The 22,370-nt window shown below is 39.2% G+C and overlaps 1 protein-coding gene across 3 annotated transcripts in view; it reads left to right on the top strand.

The window, feature by feature from the left end:
• Positions 1 to 18,291: 18,291 nt before the first annotated feature.
• Positions 18,292 to 22,370, top strand: part of LOC150090720 (uncharacterized) — a 97,211-nt gene continuing 93,132 nt past the window's right edge. For 2 of the 3 annotated variants that reach the window (XM_090379669.1, XM_090379660.1), the window contains exon 1: positions 18,292 to 18,519. In XM_090379669.1, the coding sequence (XP_090235795.1) occupies positions 18,299 to 18,519 (221 nt within the window). In that variant the 5' untranslated portion in view covers positions 18,292 to 18,298. Of the gene's footprint in view, positions 18,520 to 21,189; positions 21,286 to 22,370 lie in introns of those variants that run through there. The other variant, XM_090379678.1, reaches the window with a different exon arrangement.

Here is a 22,370-nt window from a genome sequence, read left to right as displayed (position 1 = left end):
GCGTGTAGTCTGCAGTCGATTTTCATGTTTTCTTGACAAGAAGCCCATTACACAGAGAGAAAACTAAGCCGCATGGTTTTTCCTTCAAAAAAGTGTACAAAAGAGACCAACTAACTCACCCACGATATGAAAAACCTATAAAAATTCTTGTCGTCATTGATGGCATTTGAACTTGTTCAGATGGCGAACCTAAGGGGCATAAATTCAAATTAAGAAAACACAGATGTAAAATAGATGTGCGGAAATTTGTCTTTAGCCAGCGGGTGGTTAATTACTGGAACAAACTTCCATCTGTCGTTGGGGAAGTTGATAGGTTGAATAAATTTAAGAAGGAACTGGACAGGCATTTGGAGGGAATGGTGTGATTTTTTTTTTTTTTTTTTTTGGCTGATGATGCATAAGCTCATACACTTCCTTTCTTGCATCACATGCCACTACTACTACTACTACTATTTTCCGCCTGGTGAAGCACAATGATAATATCCACTGCAGCACACATGAAAGTTAACCAAGACATATGTCCTCGCGAGAAAAAGAGTAATTCATGGGATTTCTTATTCGGTAGCTGAGTTGGTCAGTCTCATCGATGATTGCATCGAAAACAGGAGTTTCTTCTGGAAATTCGGGTTTTTCGTCCAGAACCACAGAATTCATGCAATTTGCGGACATAATACGAAGGTGTATGAAAAACTTCGTGGTAGGAATATCAAAGGGCAGTGGTACAGTGTTAATTAAAGTACTTAACGTATAAAGTCAAACGTAACCCACCAATTTCCATGCAGTTCAATAACATCTTTTTTTAATGGTTTGTACTGAAAATAAAACTATTATGTTAGGGTAACCTAGAAAGTCGCTTCAACAACCCATGTGTATGATGCCTGTATATGGCGTGTTCTCTGATCCATTGGCCTGTGTTGCACTAAAAACCATGCTCTCTACGCCTGAGAAGTCGGTGAAAAAAGCCCATGAATGTTCCTAGCTTCATCGACGAGATTCGAACCCCGGCTTTTCCACCCGGTGTTCGGAGGACGTGACGACATCGCTGTTCAACGGCGCATGCCCTGAAGTCAACCAAGTTTTGGAATCAGGAAAGACGGACAAAATCATTCAATTTGCGAAAAAAAGAAGCGAAGGCCAAAGGCGATTCTTGACGATATGATTAGAATATTCGAGGAAGGATGCCCCTTCCTATTATATGGTCAAGAAATAGGCAGAAGAGTTTAAACGAGGAATGGAGAGCTTAGAAGATGACTCTTCTTCTGGATAACCTTTCAAAGACCCTCACTCCAGCTGTTGTTGACAGTATGCACAATAAGGTAGTAATAGTAGTAGTAGTGGCATGTGATGCAAGAAAGCAAGTGTATGAGTTTATGCAGCATCAGCCAAAAAAAAAAAAAAAATCACACCATTCCCTCTAAATGCCTGTCCAGTTCCTCTTTAAATTTATTCAACCTATCAACTTCCACAACGACAGATGGAAGTTTGTTCTAGCAATTGACCACCCGCTGGCTAAAGGCAAATTTCCGTACATCTAATCTCCATCTGCCTTTTCTTACTTTGAATTTATGCCCCCCTAAGTTCGTAATCTGAACAAGTGAAACGATCCCATCAGAATTCAGCGTGCTCAACACATTCAAGGCTTTATACACCTCAATCAGACCACCGCGCAGGTGCCTAGTCTCCAGCCACTGCAATTTGCAGAACTTAAGCCTCTCTTGGTAAGAGGATCCCTTCATTCCCCTCACCAATCTTGTTGCCCTTCTCTGTACACGCTCAAGTAAATCTACATCCTTCCTAAAATTCGAGGTTGGCATTCGAGGTGAGCGGACGCGCTTAGACAGGGCTCCTCAGTTAAGTGGTTTACTTTTGGATAGTGCTTTTAAATATTTGATTTATTTAGATATTGTTGGATTATTTTGTTATAGGTTTTCCTGTAACTGTTTGATTTTAATAATATTATAGATATAATTTTTTAAAGTTACTTTCATTGATATTTATTTAATTTTATAATGGTAGTTACGAGATCTGCCTTAAACACGTCACAGGGTATCGTGACTCACACGGAAATAGCAGATGGCGATTTACGGGTGAGTCATGATTTAATCCGTTGTGGAACCTGTGGAATGTTTTCCAAGGTCGACCTGGTGACTAATCCTAGCTCACCTGGGGATTCTTTTCTTTGTGATCGATGTAAGGAGTGCACCGATCTTAAATTACAATTTGGTGCACTGAGGGAACAATTTGAGTCCCTGAAAAAACGAGTGCTTGCCCTCGAAAATAATGCATCTGGGAGCTCGTCAGGGACTCAAAACTCCAGCAATCTACCAAGTGATGCACACCCGATTCGAGCCTCAAAACAGAAAAACCAAGTGCAAACTACTCTGGTTAAAAAGGACATTGTATTATTAGGAGACTCCATTGTCAGGGAAACGGGGAATATTTTTTGTAATAAAGATAGGTGGAGGAGAACCAGGGTATGTCTGCCGGGAGCAACTATTGATGATGTCACCAACAGACTGTCAGATTTTAAAGGGGGTAAAGAAAATATTATTATTCATGTGGGGACAAACGATATTAAACGTACACGATCTGACGATTTGTTGGAAAAATACAGAACCATGCTGAGGAAATGTCGCGAGCTAGGCCATAATGTCTATGTGTCTGCAATTCTGCCCAGACACGATAGGAGGGATTATATGTTAAGAGCCTTGTGGATTAACTCAAGACTTGAAGGAATCTGCAAGGCTTTAGGGGGTAAATTTCTATCAGCATGGCCCACACTTGTAGGTAGAAGGAATTTGTTTTGTAGAGACGGGATACACTTAAACAAAGGTGGTGCAAAAGTTTTTGCCAGTATTATTGAGGAAAACTTAAAGGTTCAGGGAAACTGCTAGTTAGGGGGGATGTGGGTAATACTGACACGCGTTTATCTGATAATATTGGTCAAAGTAACTCTTGCACATACCTCAAGAGTTCTTATCTGTTACCCCAACTGGACGTATTATCTAGATGTTCTGGGGGCACAAACGTTTCACGTGGGCGGGTAGCTAATGCGAGGGAAGAGAGCCTAAAAAACTTCAAGGGTTGTGTTAGGGTTGTTAAATATACAAGAACAGTAAATCTTAATTGTTTATACAGTAACGTTAGAAGTGTCGTCAATAAAATGAGCGAATTCGAACTGCTGGTTAAAACAAGTAACGCGGACATAATAGGGCTTACAGAGACGTGGTGCCACCCGGAAATTGGGGATGATGAATTTCAGTACGGCTTGTATAATGTATTTAGGAAGGATAGGTTAGATAGAAGGGGTGGTGGGGTAATGCTTCTTATCAGAAGCAGCCTGAGTGCGACGATAGCTTTCCCGGATTCAGACGTTTCACATGCTAGTATAGAGTCTGTATGGTGTGAGATAGTTGGAAACAAAGGTATAATGCGAGTAGGAGTAATCTACAGACCAGGTGATTGTGAAGATTATGACAAAAGCCTCTACATGCAAATGGAATGGGCAAGTAAGCGTCAATGCCTTATTATGGGTGATTTCAATCTGCCTCTAATTGATTGGAGTAAATGGGAAGGAAACTCGACATGGGGAACAAAATTTTTAAATCAACTAGATGACTGTTATTTGTATCAACATGTCAGGGAAAATACTAGAGAAAAGAGTATCCTAGACCTCATCATCACACATGAATCAGATGACATAACAGGGCTGACAGTAGAGGAACCAGTAGCAGGAAGTGATCACGGAGTTCTACGGTGGATGATGACGAGAGAGGTAGCAGAAGTAATAGGCAAAGGAATGGGTTTTAATTTCAGAAAAGGAAATTACGATGCCTTAAGGTACTACATGGCCTCTATTAACTGGGTAGATATCGCGCAGAGAATGAATACAATTGAACTGTGGTACGCTTTTAAAACATTAATCACAGATGCCTTGAATGCGTATATACCATTAAAAAAATACTCCACGAGGAGGGTTCCAAGTTGGATGACTAGTGAAGTTGCCGCATTACTTGAGCAGAAAAAGGTGGCATGGAGAGGTTACAGAACAACAAAAAGTACTGAAGCCTATAACAGCTACAAGGTGATGTGTAATAGAGCCACAGAAAAGGTTCGACAGGCAAAGGCAGTTTATGAGAAATCACTAGCAAACAGAGCAAAGAGGGGGGATAAAGAATTCTTCACATATATAAATGCCAAGAAGAGCAGGACAAACCAGATCGGACCTTTATGTAAGGGAAAGGGGATAGTAATAAATACACCAGCTGCCGTTGCAGATGAACTCAACAGTTATTTTGCATCGATATTTACAAATGAAAAGCCTTTTGTGGCAAAGGGAAATTGTGGGAGCGAAGTTAAAAAATATGTAATTAATGATATTGAAATTTCGCAAGATTATTTAATGAAAAAACTTTCGAGCCTACAGACCAGTAAGGCTCCTGGAGTTGATGGAATATACCCTATAATCTTAAGAGAGGCGGCAAGCGAGTGCATTGAACCATTGAGGCTAATTATGCGAGCATCATTAGACTCTGGGGAGATTCCCTTGGATTGGAAAAGTGCAAATGTATCTCCCATACATAAGGGTGGCTCTAAAAGTGAAGTTGGAAATTATCGACCTGTCAGTCTGACTTCAGTAGTAGGGAAAATCATGGAGGCAATGATCAAGGGTGGAATTCAGGATCATTTGGATCGAATTGAAATTCTCAAGGATACTCAGCATGGTTTCGTAAAGGGAAAATCATGTTTAACAAATCTGGTTCGCTATTTCGAAAGGGTCACTCACGAGCTGGATTTAGAGAATAATTTCGACATTGTTTATTTAGATTTCAGCAAAGCTTTTGACTCAGTCCCACATGAGCGGTTGCTTTATAAGCTGGAACAGGTTGGAATCACTGGGAAAATCCTTAGATGGATAGAAGGATGGCTTCAGGGCAGGAGGCAGAGGGTTGTGATAAATGGCTATTCCTCAGATTGGGTTGATGTAAGAAGTGGGGTTCCCCAAGGATCAGTATTAGGACCACTGTTGTTTTTAATTTTCATAAACGACATTGATGAAGGGATAGAGGGCGTGATGTCTAAATTTGCAGATGATGTTAAAATTGGGAGAGTAGTTAATGATCACTGTCAAGCTGAGCTTCTTCAGAGAGACCTAGATAGACTTCAGGAATGGTCAGAAAAATGGCAGCTGTGCTTTAATCCAACAAAGTGTAAGGTATTACACCTGGGAAACAGTAATCCCAAAATAACTTATTCACTTGGTGGAGTTCAACTAAAGCCAGTACTGGAGGAAAGGGACTTGGGTGTTACGATACGGTCAGACATGAAATTCTCTGAGCATTGTAAACAGGTTGCAAGGAAGGCCCATGGTGTCCTATCAATGATCTATCGAACTTTTGCAAGTAGAGAAAGGGACGTGATAATCCCATTATATAAGGCTTATGTTAGACCACACTTGGAATACTGTGTTCAAGTATGGAGACCGCACCTGAAGAAAGACATCGAGCTTCTTGAAAGGGTGCAAAGAAGGGTAACTCGCCTGGTGAGATTGGCAAAAGGGCGTCCTTATGAAGAAAGTCTTTGAATATGTGAGTTGCAGAGTTTGGCAACTAGACACCTTAGAGGAGATTTGATTGAGGTGTTTAAGGCTCTGAGAGGCATCAGTAAAATGAATGAGGATGAAATTTAAGATTATAAATTATGCTAGAACTAGGGAACATAAATTCAAGTTACGGGGGGAAATGTTTAGATTGGATTGCAGGAAGTTCTATTTTAGCCAGCGAGTTATAAATTACTGGAATAAGTTGCCTTCATGGGTGGTAGAGGCCGACAGTTTGGGGAAATTCAAAGGTCATCTGGATAGTACTTTCGGGTAAGGGAAGCACATAGGATGATAGGTTTAATTTCCTTTTTATTTATTTTTTATTTTATTAATTATTATTATTTAGTTATTTATTTTTATTTTTTTGTTTTTATCATTGTTTTGTTCGGATTTATTTTTTTTAATTTTTTTTTTTTTTTTTTTTTTTTTTTTTTGGCTGGTGCAGCATAAGCCATAGGCTTTCTTGCACCATGCGGCCGTTACTAATACTAATACTAATACTAATACTAAAATGAGGCCTCCAGTCCTGTACGCAGTACTCAAGGCGTGGCCTGACCATTGCCTTATACAGAGGGACGATCACCTCCTTTTCCTTGCTAGCAAAATTCCTATATATCATTGACAAATCCCCAATACCTGCCCTGGCAGCCTGTCTGCATTGCTCAGACAACTTCACATCTGAATGCACAATTATTCCCAAGTTTTTTTCTTTTTCTACCACCTTAAGTGTAGTACCACACAGTTGATACGTATCTCTGGGTTTACATCTACCCATATGCAGTACTTTGCATTTGTCAAGGTTAAACTTCAGTTGTCACTTCTTTGCCCATTTGCCCAAATTATCTAGATCCTGTTGCAGTAGCACACTGCCATTGCTGTCATTAACAACCCTGCCAACCTTTGTATCATCTGCAAACTTCGACATTAAGCCTAGTATACCTTCATCAATATCATTGATAAATACTGTATACAAAACAACAGTGGACCCAACACCGAACCCTATGGGACTCCACTAATAACATTAGTTCACGAAGAGCAGCACACATTAATTATCGCCCTCTGTCTGCTTACACTCAACCATCCTTTTATCGATTGTAGCAACTTACCCTTAATACCATTCTGCTCCAATTTGTACAATAGTCTTTCAGGTGCAACAGTGTCAAAAGCTTTCCTAAAATCCAAATATATGATTTAAAAATTATTTTTTGCATCCAGTTCTTTGTACCTACATCATAATATCCTATCAAATTTGTCAGACAAGACTTTCCCTTAACAAACCCATGCTGTGTCTGAATTATTGCTGCAGTTTGTCTAGATGATCTTGCAATGCATCTTTAACCAGTGACTCCATTATTTTACCCGGAACAGAAGTTAAACTGACTGGTCTGTAATTACTCGTGTCACCCTTCGATCCCCCTTTGTGAATTGTGGATACATTTGCACATCTCCAGTCAGGGGGATCCTCCTCTGAGTCCAAGGATGCTCTCATAATTATGGCCAAGGGTTGCTTTGTTGCTTTGCCGCCTCCTTTAATATAACTGGATAGATCCCATTCAGCCCAGGTGCTTTTCTTAGGTTTAACTTCAACAATTTCTCCTCCACTTTGCTCTCAGTTATTTCAAAATTATTAAGCACCCTGCTACAATTTGATAACCCTCTACCATATTCAAACCTTAATAACTCACCATGTGTGAATGTAGATGCAAAATAGTCATTCCGTTTGTTTGCTATCTGAGAAGGTTCATCATCAGTCGAACCATCGATGTCCAGTGGACCAATCAGATTCAACCCCTTCCTTTTAGAGTTCATATAAGTAAAGAAATCCTTGCTGTTTTTCTTAGCATCTTTTGCCATGGATTTCTGGTAATCTGCCTTCGCCTGCCTAACCTTAGAAACGTACCAACTGTGTGGTACTACACTTAAGGTACTACACTTAAGAAAATGAAAAAAGACCTGGGAGTAATTGTGCAGTTAGATATGAAGGCTGTCTGAGCAATGCAGACAGGCTGCCAGGGCAGGTATTGGGGTTTTGTCAATGATATATAGGAATTTTTCTAGCAGGGAAAAGGAAGTGATTATCCCTCTGTATAAGGCAATGGTCAGGCCACGCCTTGAGTTCTGCGTACAGGTCTGGTGGCCTCATTTTAGGAAGGATGCAGATTTACTTGAGCGTGTACAGAGAAGAGCAACAAGATTGGTGAGGGGAATGAAGGGATCCTCTTACCAAGAGAGGCTTAAGTTCTGCAAATTGCAGTGGCTGGAGACTAGGCACTTGCGCGGTGATCTGAGGTATGTAAGGCCCTGAATGGGTTCAGCACGCTGAATTCTGATGGGATCCTTCCACTTGTTCAGATTACGAACTTAAGGGGGCATAAATTCAAATTAAGAAAAGACAGATGTAGAATAAATATGCGGAAATTTGCCTTTAGCCAGCGGGTGGTTAATTGCTGGAACAAACTTCCATCTGTCGTTGTGGATGTTTATAGGTTGAATAAATTTAAGGAGGAACTGGACAGGCATTTGGAGGCAATGGTGTGATTTTTTTTTTTTTTTTTTTTTTTTGGCTGATGCTGCATAAGCCCATACACTTGCTTTCTTGCATCACATGCCACTATTACTACTACTACCTCCTTTCAGACCTGATTACAGACTACCTTATGTCTGCCATAGGCTTCTGAGTCGCTTGATAATTTATATGCATCCCATGCATTTTTCTTCTCTGTTACGAGTCTCATTAGTTCACATGATAACCATTTAGGCGTAAACCTTGAACAATATTTCTTAATAGGTATGAAACTTTGAAATGAAATGATATTGAAACTATGAAATGATATTGATGATGGTATATCAAGCTTAATGTCCAAGTTTGCAGATGATACAAAGGTTGGCAGGGTTGTCAAGGACACTACTGACACTATGCTGCTGCAACAGGATCTGGAAAGGTTGAGCAGATGGGCTGAGAGGTAGCAAATGAAGTTTAACATTGACAAATGTAAAGTACTACACATGGGAAACAGCAACCCCAGAGCAACGTATCAACTCTGTGGTATTACACTGACAGTGGTAGAGAATGAAAGGGACTTGGGGGTGATTGTGCAGGCAGATATGAAGTTCTCTGAGCAGTGCAGACGGGCTGCAAGAGTAGCTCATGGAGTATTGTCAATGATATACAGGAATTTTTCCAGCAGGGATAAGGAGGTGATTATTCCATTGTATAAGGCAATGGTCAGGCCACACCTAGAGTACTGTATACAGGTCTGGAGGCCTCATTTCAAGAAGGATGTAGAGCTGCTGGAACGAGTACAGAGAAGGGCAACAAGATTAGTGAATGGAACAAAGGGGTGCTCTTACGAAGAAAGGCTTAAGTTTTGCAAATTACAGTGTCTGGAGGCTAGGCACCAGCGAGGTGATCTGATAGAGGTGTATAAAGCCTTGAATGGTTTAAGCATGCTCAATGCTGATGGGATTCTTCCTCTAGCTCAGAAAATTCACCTGAGAGGGCATAAATTTAAATTGAGGAAAGACAGATGTAGGATAGATGTGCGGAAATTTGCCTTTAGCCAGCGGGTGGTTGGTTGGTGGAACAGACTGCCATCCCTTGTGGTGGAGGTTGATAGCCTAAATAAGTTTAAGGCTCAGCTGGACAGGTATTTTGAACGAACAGAGGGGTGAAGTGGAAGTGGGTTTTTTTTTTTTTTTTTTTTTTTTTTTTTGGCTGATGCTGCATAAGCTTGCTTTCTTGCATCAAATGCCTCTACTAATGCTAATGCTAAAATGCTAACTTTTAGTAGCATCCAAGATTAATTCCTTGAATGCTTCCCACTTAGAATTTACTGTTGGTAACATCGTCAGTTGATCCCATTGTACAGAATTTAAAAACTTTCTGAGACCACTGTACTCACCTTTACGGAAGCAAAAACCCTTTCCTTTACTCCTGATGGTAATTAAATCTTTAAGTAAATCCCACATCAGTACACTGTGATCACTGCTACCTAGCGGTTCCTTTATCTGCAAATTCTTAATACACGAAAGATCACTGCTGATAACCAAATCAAGAGTATTACTCTCTCTGGTTGCCTCTCGAACATGCTGCTGCAGAAAACAATCATCCAATAAATCCACAAAAGTCTGACTAGTGTGTGAGTGACCAACCCACAAGTTCCAGTCAATATCTGGGAAGTTAAAAACCCCCATTATAAGACATTCCGATTTACTAGCCCACTCTATTTCTCTGTACAATTGTTATTGTATTCATTCGAGTCATTAGGCCTCTAAGAAACTCCTACTCTTATTTTGGCTTTCGCAGGGCTTATGTCACACCAAACTGATTCAATAGTGCACTGTTCAACTGTATCCACTGGGTGCACTGCTTTTGATTTTATGTTTTTCTTAATTAACAGCATAATACCTCCTCCCTTTCTATCCTATATATCCTTTTTGTACACATTGTACTCCCCAAATTCCAGTTCAGCATTCCTTATATCTGTGTCACACCACGTCTCTGATATCCCAACGATATCCGCCTTTGATGTCTTGACCAACACTCCAAATTCATCAAATTTATTTACTATACTTCTAGAATTGGTATACATGCAAGCATACATGCTTCTATTCCTATTCCTAGTTACCCTGGCACATCCCATATACCCACCTCTTTCACAATGACTGCCATCCGTCCCTGAAACCCCCAACACCCCTCGCTCCAGGTCGCTACTTATTCTAATAGAAGTTGTGCAAGAATCAGCTTCACCTCTGCCTGCGGCTACTGTTAAACTATTAATCCTTGTATCCCCCCAAACTAGCAGTTTTCCGACCCACCTAAAACTGCCTCGATAGCATCAGCAAACATTCTTGCACCCTTTCTATTTAAGTGTATCCCGTGCCTGTAGAAGCAGTCTCTCCTGTTAACAAGTACAGACCAGCTGAAAAAAATTCTATCCCTTTAGCCTTGCACAATCTTTCCAGGGCCGAATTGATCGACAGGGCTCTCATCATATACTCCCTCCTATCGTGTCTGGGCAGAATTGCAGACACTTTCGAATTCAAATCTAATTCCCAGCTTTTTTTTAACAGTGACCTGTAATTGTTAAGTAATTCTGCCGGCCTCCTACTCTTAATATCATTAGTGCCAACGTGTATAACTATATCACCTTTTGTGCACTTAAAAGATGATATCCGTTCTACAACGTCATCAACCTTTGCCCCTGGCAGACATACCCTGGTCCTGTTCCGCCTATCCTTTTTACAAAGCATGTTCCCCGTTTCCATGACAATAGCGTCACCAACAACTACTAGTTCCTGTGGGACCAGCGCATTCTACCGTGGGGGTTGCCGCTTTGTTGCGTGATGACCAAGTGCAAGCTCTGGCGTTGATGTGGGCAGCTGAGAGCTCGATGAGCCCTCAATTTAGATCCTTGGTGATTAGTGATCTTCAAGTGACAGGCCGGTGTATTGCCAGCATCTCATCTGAAATGCGTATCACATAATAAGAGAGTTTCCGTCACGAAAAAAGGTGTCAGCACGATGGGTCCCAAAGTCGTTGTCACAGTTAAAAGACGCGCAACGATTGTCAAGTCAAAGGAACATTGCCGATTTTCCTCGTAGAGTGACCATAGATAGCACATGGGTCCATCACTTTCAGCAAGAGAGAAAGGAATGGTCCAAACAATGGACCATTCCTTTCTCTTTGGTAATTTGGGATGCTCATAAAGTATTATTAGTGCATTAACTTCAGAAAGGCCGGACAGTCACAGGAATATATTTTGTGGACCTTATGAGGGGTTTGCGTGAAATCATCAGAGACAAACGTTACAAAAAATCTGCAAAGAGGTTTTCTTTCACCAGAACAACGCTCTTGCTCACTCGTCTGTCATTTCTATGACCACACTGCATAAATGCGGCTTTGATTTCTTGGACCAACCCATGGTACTAGACCTTGTGATTAACACGTTAATCACAAGATCTAGCACCATCGAACTTTTACCCATTTCCTAATTTGAAAAAAGACTTAACTGAAATCCAAATTAGTCCGAACAGCGACGTCATCGGAGGAGTGGATGCATTCTTGAAGGCCCAAGAGAAATCTTCCTTCTTAGCTGAAATTAATACAGTGCAGAATATGTGGCAAAAGCCCCCGTGAGTAGCACAGTTGATAGAATTGCCGTCCTCCTCACACCCGGTGGAAAAAACCTGAGTTCGAGTCCCGTCGATGACGTTAGGAATTTTATGGGCCTTGTTCACAACGTTGAAGAATTAGTCAGTCTCAGGAGCATGGTTAGTCGGAGGGAGCATGGTTTTAATCCCTGAAAGTCTGATTTTTCGTCCAACACACAGAAAATAGACCACAGAACATGCAATTTACACGGAGCGATTTGGCCCTTGTTGATGATGCTCCTAAAAACCATATAACAACAACTGTGGCAATTGTTTTGACTTCAAAGGGAAAAATGTTCAAAACTAACGTATTATTCTGATAAACCCTTTATACTCGAGCCACGAACTTTTCAAACACCCCCTCGTATTGTTGATGTTGTTTCGGTTTTAGGCGCATCAGCAACTTAGGCCATATTATGTGATATATAATATGTCTAAATTACATGTTTTATGCTCAATTCGCTGTTTGTGGGACAAAAAAACTTGAGTACGATGAAACTTTCACCTGAGAACGACTAACTCAGCTATTGTGAAAAAGGCCCGTAAAAATTCCTCACGTCATTGACGGATTCGGAGTCTATTCCAGCCTATGTGGAAATGATGGCGATAATATCAGCTGAACTACCCACGAGGATAATTAAAATTAAAGTGAAATGACACTGAAATCTTGCTGCAAACAACAGTATCCAAATTATTATTATTATTATTATTATTATTATTAGCTATATGGTGCAAGAAGCCTGAGGCTTATGCTGCACCAGCTAAAAAAAAAAAAAAAAAAAATCCCTAATTACCCTGAGAGAGAGAGAGAGAGAGAGAGAGAGAAGTAGAAGGGAATCACCAAGAATGTTCAAGTTGGGTCGTTATACTTCAAGTTAGCCATTTCAGACTTTTGGAAAAGGGTTATGGTTAATTGCAGAGAACTGAAATTACATCTAATCAATATTTCAGCATGCAGAATTGAAAGTCATAAAAATGGTTCTTAAAATATTCACAAGAGCATAATGGTGCAGGATGCAGTAATTATGCAAATCAGAGTTCATTTACATGTTTATGAAGGGACCAATTGTGTGATTTCAGAGATATGGTACTTGGAATGATTCAACATTGTTTGTAAAGCTGTATCAGACAATCAACAATTCCTCGTTTGCTCTTCAAAAATATCATTTCTCTCACATTCGAGGGCCAAATGTTTGTGAAGTATTACAAAAATATTGAATTTGTATATGTACAATCTAGAGTCCTCAATAAGTAGAAATATAGAGTCAAAAAAAGCCAGAAAGGTTTTACATTTTGTACCGCTAGAGCCCCAAAAGGTCTAAATTGTTTTTTTCCCGCCAGTAGCACAGAGGTGATAACGATCGTTTATCCGAAGTCATGTTGAAAAGGTGGTGGGGGTGGTGGTAGTGGTGGTAAGTGTTGGTAGCATTAGTAGTAGAGACATGTGATGCAAGAAAGCAATCGTATGAGCTTATGTAGATTTTACATAAGCTCATATATCAGCCACGAAAACAAAAAAAAATTCACTCGGCTATTACCTCTAAAAGTTTGTCCAGTACCTCCTTGAATTATTTAACAAAAATGTTATTTAAGGCAAATTTATGCACATATATTCTACAATGCCTTTCATTAATTCGAATTTATATCCCCTCCGGTTCGTAATTTGAGCAAGCAGAAGAATACCATTAGGAATTCAGCCTGCTCAACCCATTCAGGGCCTTATAAACCTCAATTCGATCACCTTGCAGGTGCCAAATCTCCAGTCGCTGCAATTTGCAGAATTAAGCCTTTCTTGGTAAGAATACCCCTTCGTTCTGCTGAACAATCTTGTGGCCCTTCTTTGTAGACGATCAAGCAACTCTACATCCTTCCTAAAATGAGGTCTCCAGACCTGTACACAGTACTGAAAGCGTGACCTGACTATTGCCTTATACAAAGGGATAATCACCTCCTTTTCCCTACTAGCAAAATTCCTGTATATCATTGACCTGCTCTGGCAGCCTGTCGGCATTCCTCAGAAAACTTCATATCTCACTGCACAATTATTCCCAGAACTTTTTCACTTTCTAACGCCCTAAGTGCAGTTCCACACAGTTGGTATATTTCTCTGGGGTTACTTCTCCCCATATGCAATATAAATGCAATACTTTGCATTTATCAATGTTAAACTGCCAGTTTTCAGCGCATATGCCCCACTTTTCTAGATCCTGTTGTAGTAGCAACTGCCATTAATAACCCTGCCAACCTTTATATCATCTGCAAACTTAGACATTAAGACTGATATACCATCATCAACATCATTAATAAATATAGAAAATAACAATGGACCCAACCTTGAACCCTGGGGGACTCCACTAATAACATTAGTCCACAAAGAACAGAGTCCATTGATTACCACTCTCTGCCTTCTCCCACTCAACCACCCCTTTATCCATTGTAGCAACTTGCCTTTAATACAATACTGCTCCGCCTTATACAGTACTCTTCAATGCGGAATAGTATCAAAAGCTTTTCTGATATCCAAGTATATGATATCGAAATTATTTTTTGCATCCCGTTCCTTTGTAACCACATCATAGTATTCAATTAAATTTGTCAGACAAAACTTTCCCCTTAACAAACCCATGCTGTGTCTAATTTTATTACTGCAGTCTTGTCTAGATGATCCTGCAATGCTTCTCTGACCAGTAACTGCAGTATTTTTTCTCGGAACAGAAATTAAACTAACAGATGTGTAATTACTCGCGTCACCATTTGTGAATTGAGGGTACATTTGCACATCTCCAGTCAGTGGGGACTTCCCTTGAGTCCAACGATGCTCAAATAATTATGGCTAAGGGTTTGCTTACTTCCTTTGTCGCCTCCTTTAATATAAATCGATAGATACCATCCACTCCAGGTGCCTTTCTGATGTTTAACTTCAACAATTTCCTCCTCCACTTTGCTCTCAGTTATTACAAAATCATTAAGCACCCTGTTACAGTTTTATAAACTTCTGGCATTTTCTTCCCTTAATAACTCCTGATGTGTGAATGTAGATGCAAAATACTCATTCAGATTAGCAGCTATCTGAGCAGGATCCTGAACAGTGAAACCTATCAATATCAAGTGGACCAATGTGATTGCTCTCCTTCCTTCTAGACTTTATATAAGTAAAGAAGTATTTTCTGTTTTTCTAACATTCTCTAACAAAGATTTGTTGTAAACTGCCTTCGCTTGCCTAACTTCCTTTGTGACTTGATTGCAGATTAGCTTATATCTACCATAGGCTTCTGTTTCCCCAGATAATTTATATTTTTCTTCTGTGCCACGAGTCTCATTAGTCCATCTGATATCTATTTAGGCTTAAACCTTGAACGGGATTTGTCGGTATGAAAAAACTTTATAGCTTTCACGATTAATTCCTTGAATGCTTCCCAATTAGAATTTGCTGTTGATAACATTATCAGTCAGGTCTGGGCTCTCATCCCGTAAATGACGCTGGTGAATATTTATGAGCCCTTTTCACACCGTGGATCTCTGGCGAGGACAGCAAAGTTTTTCCCTTCCGGAATCTTGAATTTTTTTGCTTAGAAAAACAAGGAAACCAACTGTAGAACACACGCAAGTTACGGACATAATGCACATGGATGAGTTCCGTCTTTTAGGATAACTTTAATTACAATTTTTTTTATGATACTAATTATGTGTTATTTTTCTTGATTTATACCCCAGGTTGCCATAGATCCTTTCAAGCTGAAAAAAAGTCACCTCGCCTAGAAGCTATTTATTGTATTTTCACGCTCGAATCTAAACGAATTAATTGTTTTATTTTCTCTTATACACTGGTGTGCAAAAGTAAGGACCAACACTATTTCTAAATGTACAACCACAAAATCAAACGAAACAGCCTGTGGTGATTTGCATAACTGTGGCCGTTCAATAGAAAGCAGGTGCACATGAAAAAAATTTGAATCGTGATGAGAGGGCTCACATAAACAGATAAAAGCAGCAGTTCAGCAAGTATGGGCAAATTAACCCGAATGGTGAGCACGATTGTTACAGACGTTCGATGGGTTTCATACAGTGCTAGAGACAATGAAATGGCCAGTAGACAACATTTGGATGACTTTACCCCGGGGTCGAATAATTGGGAAGCTCTCGAAGTGCGAGCAGTGTGGCTCCAGAGTTCGGTATCGCCCATAGCATCGTCTCATGTGCGTGGTCGGCCTTCAGAACGACAGGTACAGCTGATCGAACGACGAGTGATGGTCGTTCACGAAAAACAACGCCCAATGATGACCACTATATACTCCTACAGTCCAAGAGGGACCGACACCAGACAGCGAGATCCATTGAAAACCAGCTGCACAGGACGCAGGATATCGCGGTTTACCGTGGCCAGGCGACTCCACAAAGGTGGACTGTTTGCCCGACGTCCAGTACCTGTGTCCCTCTAACACCTGCCCATTGGAGACACTGTTTACAGTAGTGCATCGAACACAAGAACTGGACAGCAGCGTAATGGAGTAAGCTACCCTTTACTGATGAGAGTAGATTCAGTCTCAGCAGCGATTCTGGACGTCAGCTAATCTGGCGAGAGGTTGGCACACGGTATCACCCCGCAAACATCACTGAAAGGGATCGGCATGGCGGTCGAGGCGTTATCTTGAATTGACGTACACAAAAAAAAAAAAAAAAAAATTATATTAGCGTTACCCATAAATGATTACATTAACCCGTTATTCATGTCTGTAAATTGCGTGTGTTCTTTGGTAGATTTGCCTGTTTTCTGGACGAAAAACAGGCAAATCGACCAGAAAAACACCAGAAACTGGGGTTTTTCTGGTCGATCAACGCCTGTTATCAGAACTGATCAAAACCTTGCTATCAACGCCTGAGACTGACGAACTCAGCGACGGAGTGATAAAAGCCTAGTAAAGTTCCTCGCGTCATCGACGGGATTCGAACCCGAGCCTTTTCCACCCGGTGTGGGGAGGACGGGGACAATACCAATGTGCTACCCGCGCAGACGGTTGGACGTACAGAGCTTCAGACACTGGTAAGCGGTACTGTAACCGGTGCACGCTACTGTACTGAGGTAATACTTCTCCATGTGCGTCTGTTCCAAGGTGTCATTTGCTCCGAGTTTGGGTTATAACGCCACACCCCATCGCACTGCAGCTGTTGATATGCTTTTGGAAAGTGAAGACATTGTTCGTATGGATTGGCCTGCCCGTTCCCATCGATCTAAATCCCATCGAACACATATCGGACGCTCTGGGGAGATGCCTAGCTGCTAGTCCACACCCACCACAAAAATGTTCACCAGCTGAAGATGGCGCTGAAAGCGGAACGGACGATGTTACCGCAAGAACTTATCAACAACATTGTTCTAAGTATGGACAGGCGGTGCAAACCCTGCATCGACATTAGTGGTGGCCATATCTCCTACTGAGGACCACCTCTTCCCTTTGTTCCATCTTTGGCAGTGATGCATCTGTATCATGGCAGCCAGTGCTATGTTGCCATTTTTGAATAAAGTTCTTCTGTACCGTTTTGTTTCCGTTTTTGTGTCCGTGTTGTTTACTTCATCATTTCCGTACCTCACGAGGCTCCTTTGATATGCTTTTCCCATATCCAGGCCACTCCTGTGAGAAGCTACTGGTGAAAACCTGACTGGTCCTTAAGTTTTGCTCACCAGTGTATAATGTTTGAACTGCACGTTGCACAGACCTTGTGGCACAGGTTATCTCGACCCAAATACATGAATCGAAAGCTCTTCATCCGTAAAGTTTAAAATCTATTACTAAATGAGTCATAGGTTTCGCCGAAGTTTTTTATTTTAGTTCTTCGATTATTGTAACTTTGCTGTCACAAGAAACTGACAGTCAGTTTGATCTTTTAGTATTTTTTATAAAGATAACAGCCAAGTTATAATCACTGTAGAAGTGTGAATATACAAACTTTAGACTCCGGATAATAATAAGCAGATTATAAATTTTACATATGGGAAGTTCTTTCAAGTATCTTGATTTTACTTCCTCTTAAATTCATAAAATAACTTTGGGGAAGAAGTGCGCCAAACGCTCAGAATAATATACTAGAACCTCTGTATTTAGGTTGCATGCATTAATCAATTCAACTCACTTTGTTGAGATTTTATCTTTTATGATTAAACAATGTGAGCTGAGTGTGATTGTAGAAAAAAAAATGTTAATTTGTAATTATTGCATGGCGTATTACTTAAAAATAAAAGTTTAAACCGCAATTTACCAACCAATAATTTTTATAATTTCCGCATTATATCGAAATAGTGTAACGGAAAAATATAAAAGCCTAAAGTTCAGTAATAAATTATATAAATTAAATATAAAAGCAATTCATCTTAGAGATTTTATCTGAAGTTTATTTAACTTGTCTTCTAAAGTTCTGCTGGACTGTTAAATTCAATGATCAACGGAATGTGAAAATATGTAGGCTCAATCGCTCATTATATCATCACTTTCTTTTTCATCTTGGTTGCTGTTTCGTCCAGCTGACCAGTATATCTCGTTTAGGAGTATGGCTGGTGCCCGCGCCTTTGTACTCTGGTTTTGTAGTATCTTTTCAAAAATTAAAATATTTCGTAGATCGAATTTATTAGAGCGAGGCGTACGCTGCAGTTTCTTTGAACGCGTTAAGCAACGTTGTAAGCAGAATATTTGGGCACAAGTTACATACATAAAGTGCCACCGTTCATTGTTCAGCTTATCCTTTTTAATAATTGTTAATGTTCTTCTTTGGTAAGTCAATACAATATTGAAATAATTTCATAAAATATGATAAATTTTTCTAATGGAATAACAGCTGCTTTTGATAATATTATTAAACCAAACCTTGGATCCGAAAGGGCAGTACTGCAGTACTCTTAGTAGCCTATTGATCTGCGCTAGTTTAATACAAACAGGGGCGTCGCCGCTGCATGAGAGTGGGGTAAGAATCTAATGTTTCTCAAATCAGACCTTTCACTCCCACATCAGATTTCATTGAAGATTGCGAATTCTATGTATTTTTATACATCAACTGTCATCCTCATGTTGTGAAACCATTCCTGACCCCCCCCCCCCAAAAGCTAAGCACCCTGGCGATACCTAATTTTAAGCCCTTTTAATTCTCTTATGCAAGAGTTAACCACATATTTTTTTTTTTTTTTTTTTTTTGGAGGGGGATATTGTGCTGCTTGCAGCGAGGGGAGGAAGACATACATTCTGCAACTCATGTTTTTTGTATTTTCTTTTATGTTATCTATAAACAATTTTATGCTGTTACCCTCTTCCAAACATGAAAGCTCTACCACCCTTCATGAACTTTTTTTTAGGCTTGCTCCTATATGAAGAAATATCAGTTGTAAGTTGCCATATTGACCATAAGTTGGGGACTGTATGTGCATTATGTTAACTTAGATTTATGGGTTTTGAATTGTATGAAATTATGTACATTATAAATTGTTTTTAAATCAGCAGCATAGTATACATGTAGCAAACTGGTCCAATGCATCAAGGCAAGGAGCCCCTCATGAGTAGCTCAGTTGGTAGGATTACCATTCTCCCCTCACTGGGTGGAAAAGACCTGAGTTCAAATCCTGCCAATGATGGGAGGAATTTTTATGGGTCTTTTTCACAACTTGGCTGAGTTAAGTAGGTCACGGGCAAGGGTAGCATGGTTTTTTATCCTGGAAACTTGGGGTATTTTTGTCCAGCAAACAGAAAATCGACTTCAGAACACACTCAATTTACAGACAATATACACGGATCAATGTGGCTTTAGTTGCTGATACTCTTAAAACTCAAGAAGAACAGTATCAAGGCAAGGGGGTGGGAGGGAGATGGTGGAAACATCCCTGACACTCAATGGAACTGATAAAATAAATGATAGGGACCCCAAAATTGAATTTTGTAGTAGAGCCCACAAGTGTTTGCTATTATAAATAATTAGAAATATATTATATTTAATTATTTAAAAATATGAATTAGAACTGCTTCAAAGAAACAATTTTCATCACCAAACTTGACAGATAAGACTGCCTTATAACTTAGGCTGCTTAATATGTTATAATCTAAATTCAGGAGCTAATTTAGACTGCAATACAAGTAAAGATTACATATATATATATATATATTTTTTTTTTTTTTTTAAATAATAAGTTAAGCTCTGATTACAGTTTTTGGCTGTCATCAAAAAATTTTCTCCCACATGTTATTCTCTCAGTCTGTTTCACTTTTTTATGAGTATTTGTCCACAAAGGGCCAACAGATTTATAAATCTATTTGTTTTTATAAATTTTAATAAATTATAAATTTTATAGATTTATTTATGAATCTTACGAAGAAAGGCTTAAGTTTTGCAAATTACAGTGTTTGGAGACTAGGCACCTGCGAGGTGATCTGATTAAGGTGTATAAAGTCTTGAATGGTTTGAGCATGCTCAATGCTGATGGGATTCTTCCTCTTGCTCAGAATAATCACCTGAAAGGGCATAAATTCAAATTGAGGAAAGACAAAGACAGATATAAGATAGATGTGCAGAAGTTTGCCTTTAGCCAGTGGGTAGTTGGTTGGTGGAACAGACTTCCATCCTTTGTTGTGGAAGTTGATAGCCTGAATAAATTTAAGGCTCAGCTGGACAAGTATTTTGAACGAACGGAGGGATGAAATGGGAGCGTTTTTTTTTTTTTTTTTTTGGCTAATGCTGCGTAAGCTTGCTTTCTTGCATCAAAATTTTTTTTTTTTATGAAAACCCTAAACACAAAAGGTATCAAAACCTATAGTACTTAGTACCGTGCATGGGTTGAAGGAGAAGTATGGGGGGGGTGCCGGAAACTTTGCCCTAGAGACTAAACACGGGTTCACCACTTCAAGCCTCCAATAAGCAAAGTGGTGGTATTTCACCAGTTGACGAAAGTCATCTACCACCTGATATGCCTCTACTAATGCTAATGCTGTGTCAGGTTTTCATTTTTGCAAGAATTGTTGCCCGGGAAGTCTTAAGGATTTTGGGTCTATTATGCTACTGGTTCCAATGCTAGTAGTGGTGGGGGGGGGGAATGGAGGAGAAGGCCTTTTCCTTATGAAGAATGGATATAAGTGAATTAAAAAAAAAAAAAAAAAAATGAAGCCAGTTGGAGTTCCCACCGCCACAACTAGTCAGGGGCCAGTTGTGGGAGGCATTTGCCTTATTTTAACTTATTTTATGCCATAAAATAATATAATGGATAAGGTGTGTCTGAGCATTCCTATTGATCTGCTTCTTAATTTTCTTAAATAATTTTCTTAAACTGCTAGTTTAAGAAAATTATTTTTTTTTCTTATAAACGAATACATATATGTTTACAATTTTATTTTAATTTGCTCACAATTAAGGTCTAATTTAAGAAAAACAGTTGAAAGGCAATTTGTTTAAGTAGGCATTCAGGAGAAAGGGTAATACCAAAATTTGTTTTAGCCTTGAGAACATCTACAAAAGGAGGTGAGCCATAAAAACCTAATTAATTTCCATCCTTTGATGGTGAAGTAAGTATTGATGTGATATTATAAATTTAAAAAAATATATGTTTGAAAAATTTATATACTTTATATAAAATATTAAGTTTTATGCAGTAATATAAAAATATTTTTATTTTTCTCTAAAAAGTAGTCCTCCCTTGTTTTCATTGATGCACATTTTGGATCTTGCACAAGCTCATGTTTTTTTCCTTCATCAGCTGAACAAAGTGAATGATTATTCCCTCTCCATTCCTACATCTTCCATGGAAGATGAAGGAATTATAAGAAAATAATTTCCTTATAGCTAATTTTTATTTCAAATGTATTTACCTGTAACCGGAGCATGCCAGTGATTTTCTCTTCCTCACATGTGCATTCAGTTAATGGGGTAAAATGTTACCTAATATATAACCTTAAAAATCAGCAAGGATTAATTCAAATTATTCACTTTTTTTTTTATGAACACACCTGTGAAAAATCCATTTTTTTTAATATTAAAACATATTTTGAATTATTCTTTTTGAAAATAAAATGCCTCAGCAGCACTTCAGATGTGTTTTTTATCCTCTCGTATTTGGGAGATTTGAGTATAATCATGCTTATTATCTTTGATCGACAGTGATGTCAATGGAAAACATGCACACTTCACAATTGAATGCCAGCTAGTCTCTACTATGATGTAAATCCAGAGAGCATAACAACTGAGTATTCCGCCATAAAGTTTAAAGAGTGTGCACTTCATAATTGGGATACAAGAGATGTGTGCCAATTTTTAATTCACATCTTTCAGCATGTGCATATTGAGAATAAACTTAATTGGGCCTTCGTTTTTTCTTTTTGTGCAATAACTAAGATTTCTGAAATTATCAGTGGAAAAATTAAAGAAAACACTTTTGTCGTGGCATTGAGAATTTCAGCTGTGTGAATCAAGTAGACAAGGGGTCGATATTACTGAAGATCGAGTGTGGTCTTAAAAGAACCATGCACATGCCTCTGGGTTAAAAGATTAATGGACAAAATATATTTATCTGAGATCTCAAATAAACTAAAGCCTGTTTTTTATGTGTAAGAGAGACATTTAGAACATAGTGGGCCTCTCAAGCATCTAAATA

This window comes from Mastigoproctus giganteus, chromosome 1 (genome assembly GCF_048544385.1).
Source record: "Mastigoproctus giganteus isolate SK-2022 chromosome 1, ASM4854438v1, whole genome shotgun sequence".
NCBI classification, from domain to species: Eukaryota; Metazoa; Arthropoda; class Arachnida; order Uropygi; family Thelyphonidae; genus Mastigoproctus; species Mastigoproctus giganteus.
The sequence above is the reverse complement of the archived record's forward strand: the minus strand, read 5'-3'. Positions and strand labels throughout refer to the sequence as shown.